The sequence below is a fragment of the Nicotiana tabacum genome, chromosome 19, assembly GCF_000715075.1.
Source record: "Nicotiana tabacum cultivar K326 chromosome 19, ASM71507v2, whole genome shotgun sequence".
Lineage (NCBI taxonomy): Eukaryota > Viridiplantae > Streptophyta > Magnoliopsida > Solanales > Solanaceae > Nicotiana > Nicotiana tabacum.
The window spans coordinates 77,122,337-77,129,032 of record NC_134098.1 but is presented as its reverse complement, the minus strand read 5'-3'; the positions used below and the strand labels follow the sequence as shown (position 1 = coordinate 77,129,032).

Genomic DNA, 6,696 nt, shown 5'->3' with positions numbered 1-6,696 from the left:
TTGCCATGTATGATTTGGAATTAGAACAACTTGATGTTAAGACATCTTTCTTACATGGCGAACTTGAGGAACAAATATACACGCATCAACCCGAAGGATTTGAAATTGAAGGAAAAGAAGATCATGTTTGCTTGTCGAAGAAATTCTTGTACGGATTAAAGCAGTTTCCAAGGCAATGGTATAAAAGGTTTGATTCCTTTATGTTGGGTCATGGTTATTCGAGGAGCATGTATGATAGTTGTGTTTACTTCCGGAAGTTAAATGATGGTTCATTTGTGTACCTATTATTATATGTTGATGACATGCTCATTGCTGCTAAGGATTTAACAGAAATTCACAATTTGAAAAGTTAGCTGAAAAGTGAATTTGAGATGAAAGATTTGGGAGCAGCTAAGAAAATCCTTGGCATGGAGATCAAAAGAGATCGAAAAGCCAACAGGCTATTTCTGACCCAGAAGAAGTACTTGGAGAAAGTCTTGGAGAGGTTTGGCATGAAAGATGCTAAACCAGTTAGTACCCCTCTTGCTGCTCATTTTAAGTTATCAGCTGCTCAGTTCCCGCAGTCAGAGGAAGAAGAGAGGTACATGGCACAGGTTCCTTATTCCAGTGCGGTCGGCAGTATTATGTATGCAATGGTTTGTACACGTCCAGACATTTCACAAGCAGTGAGCGTGGTAAGCCGGTATATGGCTTGCCCTGGTAAAGCACATTGGCATGCTGTGAAATGGATTCTCAGATACTTGCGAGGTACTTCAAACATATGTTTGGAGTTTGGGAGAAATACTAACACTTTGGTTGGTTTTATAGACTCAGATTATGCAGGTGATCTTGACAAAAGAAGATCACTGACAGACTATGTATTTTGCATCGGGGGTTACGCTATTAGTTGGAAAGCTACATTACAACATGTAGTAGCTTTATCTACTACCGAAGCAGAATTTATGGCAGTGACCGAGGCGATCAAAGAAGCTTTATGGTTGAAGGGTCTATTTGCGGAACTCAGTTTACAACAAGGTGGTATTATCATTTTGTGTGATAGTCAAAGTGCCATTCACTTGACTAAAGATCAAATGTATCATGAGAGGACGAAGCACATTGATATAAAGTATCATTTCATCCGAGAAACCATTGCTGAAAGAAAAGTCTCTGTTCAGAAGATCAACACTAGAGACAATCCTGCTGACATGTTCACAAAACCTCTTCCAGTATCCAAGTTCAAGCTTTGCCTGAACTTGATTGGCATTTATGAAGAATAATTTTGCCCATTGGGGTTTTTGCGGAGAAGGTGGAGCAAATTTACTATAAGCCGAAATTAGACCAAGGTGGAGATTTGTAATATAGCCAAATTTTTATGACATTTGCCATGACATAATATCCATTATAACAAATTTGTGGTTCATGACATTTGCCATGACATAATATCCTTTATAACAAATTTGTGGATCATGACATTTGCCATGACATAATATCCATTATTAGGCCAAGGATTTCTTGCTATAAATAGAGGAGTTTCTTCTCATTTGCAAACACACCAATTCAAGAGCTTTTCACTCTTGTGTTTCTTTCTCCTCCTTTATTTCATTATAGAGTATTTTATAAGAGAGTGAGTGTTGGGAAACACTTGTGTAAACCCTTTCTTTGGAGTGATCTTGTGAGGTTATTCTCTTGGGGTATTTGGGATTAATTAGAGTATTTACTCTAATTTTGTACTCTCTTTTGTACTCTTGTTGGTATAGTGAAATTGCTCCTCTCCGCTTGTGGACGTAGGTCACCTTGACCGAACCACGTTAAATTTGTGTCTTCTTTATATTCTTTAATTGCCGTTATTATCAACTTTCATTGTCTTTGTTATTGTCATTATACCGTTGTTTGGCTAAATTCCGCACTACCCGAGTTCCCGATCCTAACAGGGGTTATGGAATAACTTTTTTTAGCGGAATACAATTTGAACCCTCTTTTAGTGTTCTGATGATCTCATGCAAAAACTAGAAGAGAGGATGCATCAAAAGCTAGAGGAAGAAAAATCAACTATGTGGCAAGAGATCGTGAGTTGCACAACGTTAACTATGCGACAAGAGAAAATTGACAAACTCATGCATTCTTTGTGTTTTTGTTTTCAGAGTACAAGTGACGAGAGGTACAGGGCAGAATAGGAAGAAACTCGGAAAGGAAAGAGGAGCTCCGGCTGGAAATTTAACCATTTCTGATAAAGCTCTCCAAGATGCAACTAGACATTTGGAATGACATCTAGTGAAGTGAGACTTTTTCTTACTAATCAGAAACACACATAGTCAGAGAGGCCATAATTTATACGTCTCTTTGTTAAGGGAATATCACAATATTCATTTGTTTTCTGCTTAGTGGAGATGAGGAGGGAGTGTTCCATTGATGAAGGATGAGAACATGGTCAATGCACGGCCAGGTTGATAGCTTGGAACAAAATGTCCTGCTCCTCTTACAGTCACGAATGTCAAGTTCTGGTATTCTACTGCATAACCACCAACCTTGAAAGAAAAAGGATTATATGAAATAATTAATTCATATGCATATATGAGATTCTAGAAAGAGATTGTAGGGATAAAGAATAATGACTACTTCGTTACCTCGCCCTGGAAGAACCAAGGATACCATGGTGTTTTGACTGGTGTTTTGATTTTGTCTATAGCATATCTACTTGTCGTCACAGGCAAAATATGATCTACATCTCCACTGAAATTGTAACAAAAAAAAAGGCTTGAGAAAATGTTATTGTTTCGAAATAGCTAAAATTTCAGAATTGCTTTTGTGGTGACTGCTCCATTGCTTGATTTACTTACCTATAAATCCAAACCCTAATGCCATTTTGCATGAGCTCTTGAAAGATTGGTAGCATAGTATGCGGGGAGTCCTGCCAAGATCCTTGTATGTAACCACTGCACAAGTGAAATTAAACCAAAACTAAGAAAATCAGCCTTCTTGATATGAAGAAGGAAAATGTTTTGAAAAATCACATTATGTATTACTTGCAAGAATCCCAGGAATGGGGTATATCTCTGACATTAAGCGCCTTTTGTACTTCGACAGTGTTTAGGTAATTGTCTATGTAATCAGCTGAGCATGGATCAAATCCATCTATCTGTTATAAACAAAAAGAAATAGTTATGGTATAAATGTAATAAAGGTATGTAAAATCTACTGGGAAGAGCACTGCTTATCATTGGGGTGCAGAATGTGCTGTTACGCATGGTCTTTTTCCCCCTTCTTTCTCACCATGCTCTGGTTAGGAGGTGTGAGCAGTTGGCTCTGGCATGTACGAGAAGAGGTAGAGGGCGGCCTAAGAAGTATTGGGGCGAGGTGATCAGGCAAGACATGGCGCGGCTTCAGATTTTCGAGGACATGACTCTTGATAGGAAGGTGTGGAGGTCAAGCATTAGGGTTGTAGGTTAGGGGTAGCGAGCGTGTATCCTCGTTGGGCAGGCTAGGCTGATAGTGTTTTGTCTAGGAGTGCTAGCGGTTTTGTTGTGTTTCACATTTTTGATGTCTTTCACATCTTGGCCTTTCTATTTGTTTACTGTCTTTTACGATGCTGATTTTATTTTTCAGGTTTATGTTGTTGTTACAGATCTACTATCTTTGAGCCGAGGGTCTCCCGAAAACAGCCTCTCTATCCCTCCGTGGCAGGGGTAAGGTCTGCATACACTCTACCCTCCCCATACCCCACTTGTGGGATCCTACTGGGTTGTTGTTGTTGTTGTTGTTGTTGTTGTTGTTGTTGTTGTTACTTATTAAAATTGGTATAAGTACTGGGTACTGGGTGCAAATATCTTCTTTCCGGTTATGATGGGGTTGCATCAGGGGTCGGCACTTAGTCCTTTTTTGTTTGCTCTCGTGATGGACGTACTGACGCGCCACATCCAGGGGGAGGTGCCGTGGTACATGCTTTTTGCAGATGATATTGTATTGATTGACGAGACGCGAGACGGTGTGAACGCGCAATTAGAAGTATGGAGGCAGACCCTGGAATCTAAAGGTTTTAAGTTAAGCAGGACCAAGACATAATACCTGGAGTGTAAGTTCAGTGGCGAGACTACAGAGGGGGAAGGGGAGGTGAGGCTGGACTCGCAGGTCATCCCTAGGAGAGGGAATTTTAAGTACCTTGGGTCTATTATTCAGGGGATGGGGAGATTGATGAAGATGTCACACATCGTATTGGGGCCGGATGGATGAAATGGAAACTCGCTTCCGGTGTTATATGTGACAAGAAGGTGCCACCGAAACTTAAGGGTAAGTTCTACAGAGTGGTGGTAAGACCAACGTTGTTGTATGGGGCTGAGTGTTGGCCAGTCAAGATCGCCCATGTCCAGAAGATAAAGGTAGCAGAGATGAGGATGTTGAGATGGATGTGTGGGCACACCAGGTTAGATAGGATCGGAAATGAGGTCATTAACGACAAGGTGGATGTAGCTCCTATTGAGGACAAGATGCGGGAAGCGCGACTTAGGTGGTTTGATCATGTGAGGAGGAGCACAGATGCCCCGGTGAGGAGGCGTGACAGGTTGACATTGGAGGGTTACGGAGAGGTAGAGGTAGGCCAAAGAAAAGGTGAGGAGAGGTGATTAGGAAAGACATGGCGCAGCTTCAGCTAACCGAGGACATGACCCTTGATAGGAAGGTATGGAGGTCGAGGGTTAGGGTAGTAAAGTAGGTAGTCTAGAGCGTTCATAACAGTAGTATTGGCACACAGTCTCACCTTAATTTGCGACAGTAAAATTAAATTATTTGAATCGGTATAAATACTGGGTGCAAATAAAAAAAATCTCAAGAATGAACGAGCAGTTAATTAGCGAGTGGAACTTACAGGAAGGGAAAAATAGGCAGAGGAGTTGCACAGTTGGGAATATATGTTATAAGTGTATATGTTGCCTTGAGATGAATCTGCTTGGCCTGTGTACTCAGTACAAGCTTCTGTGGTAGAGGTTTCTGCCGAGAAGTTGCAATTCGAGACAATTCCTTCATGGATTTCATCTGATATTAGTGCATGTGTCCAATAGAAGTCATAGGAACCACTAGTCGCTGTTTCATCATCGATAATGCCATTTCCAGTCTGAAAACCCATGTCATGTGCGAGTAATTAGTATGTAGACACTATATAATTTAGTGACTTTATCAGGAGAAAAAGAATTTGGTGATCTTTTGAAGCTTAACTTACAGCTACTCCTTGCAAGTTAATGACAAGGTTGGGTTCTGTTTTCTTGCGGGATAAGACCAGCTGAGCAAGTTGAGGCACATAGTGCCCAGCATAACTCTCTCCAGTAATGTAGAAATCTCGGTGTTTATATTCTGGGAATCTTTCCATCCAATTGATGAGAAAAGTGAAACTGTCTTGTCTAGTATTTTCATCTCCAGTTATATAATCTGATGATGTGTTAGAGTAAGAGAATCCAACACCGGCAGGAGATTCTAAAAAGAGGATGTTTGCCACTGCATTAAAGTCGCAAAATTATTGTCATTGTTATTTACGTGTTTCTGATTAATTACTATCAATCAATTGTGATGACAGATTTTGCAGAAAAGGTAATTAAGTACTACCGTTATTCCAAGCAAATGGGTTGAGCCACAAGGTTTTTCCATCTTTATTGACGCGGAATGGTCCAAGTTCCATCATTGCTCCAGCCCCCAGCGACGAACAACCAGGTCCTATATATCAAGTACATACAAAACAACAAAGGAAACATGGTGAGTGCGTTAATATTTTTCTTAAAGCAACACCAAAATGAATGGCACAAGTAAAGGGAAGAAAATGATAATATGCATGAAATTAGTGTTAGAAAAACAATCTTCCTCTTGGCAATTGGGGTAACGGGGGAATGGTGTGTGTGTACTTACCTCCATTTAGCCATAAAACAAGGGGCTTGGTAGAAGGATCTTGAGTTGATTCAGTGAAGTAATAGAACAAGTCTCTACCAGCATCAGCGTCAACAGTCACATATCCTGAATACTGATCGAAATTAACCCCACTTGGTTGCCCTGGCAATGCCGAGATCTTGTCATCTTCCTTTGATCCTACCTGTGGCACTATGAATCCTGACACTGATCTCTGTTTCTCATCAGCCGCTAGGCTATTGGTAATTCTTGTTGTGTGCAAGCGATTTGCTCGTCGAGCCTTAAGAAATTTGCTTAGAACATCAGCTTCTCCTGCATTACATTGTTGGGCACTTAAGTAGCACAAAATAATTAGAGAAAGATTTAAAACAGAATGAACTTTCATTTTCTTCCTTCCCGTGCAAGAAACAAGAAATGGTGAATGATAGCTCAACGATAAATGTTCTTCATTATATATAAAGAGTATGCAAAAAGTTGAGAATGTCGTCCTATCTTTATTTTTTTGGTACTTGGTATGAGATTGACGCTGTTGTAGTGATATGTTTGTACTTTGTGCTCATTGGTTAAAACGTCGCACGACACTTAACAGCTTTGAATTGTTTCTTAAGTTGTTTCAAAGGGGAGAAAACGAAGGATATATATTAAGGAGTTTGTCGGCTTCCATATTTTTACATCGTTGTTCGATCAGACAGGACGGCTGAGAGAGAAATGAGATAAAGTGAAGATTTATTTAATAAAATAGATTTTTGAGTCTTTCTCAGAAGAAAATTCAGTGATGATGAATTAGGTTATTTGGCGAGACGATTCTGAGGACAGAGAAATTAGAAAGAAAAA

The 6,696-nt window shown here is 40.1% G+C and overlaps 1 protein-coding gene across 1 annotated transcript; it reads right to left on the bottom strand.

Moving 5' to 3' along the window:
- Nucleotides 1–2,082: 2,082 nt before the first annotated feature.
- On the bottom strand, nt 2,083–6,516 carry LOC107786746 (serine carboxypeptidase 1-like). Its single transcript, XM_016608260.2, has 8 exons — nt 5,866–6,516; nt 5,569–5,676; nt 5,189–5,460; nt 4,838–5,083; nt 3,003–3,115; nt 2,817–2,912; nt 2,604–2,709; nt 2,083–2,504 (listed from the first exon to the last, which is right to left on the bottom strand). The coding sequence occupies exons 1-8, from the start codon at nt 6,245–6,247 to the stop codon at nt 2,358–2,360; spliced, it is 1,470 nt and encodes a 489-aa protein (XP_016463746.1). The 5' UTR covers nt 6,248–6,516; the 3' UTR covers nt 2,083–2,357.
- Between the last annotated feature and the right edge of the window lie 180 nt (nt 6,517–6,696).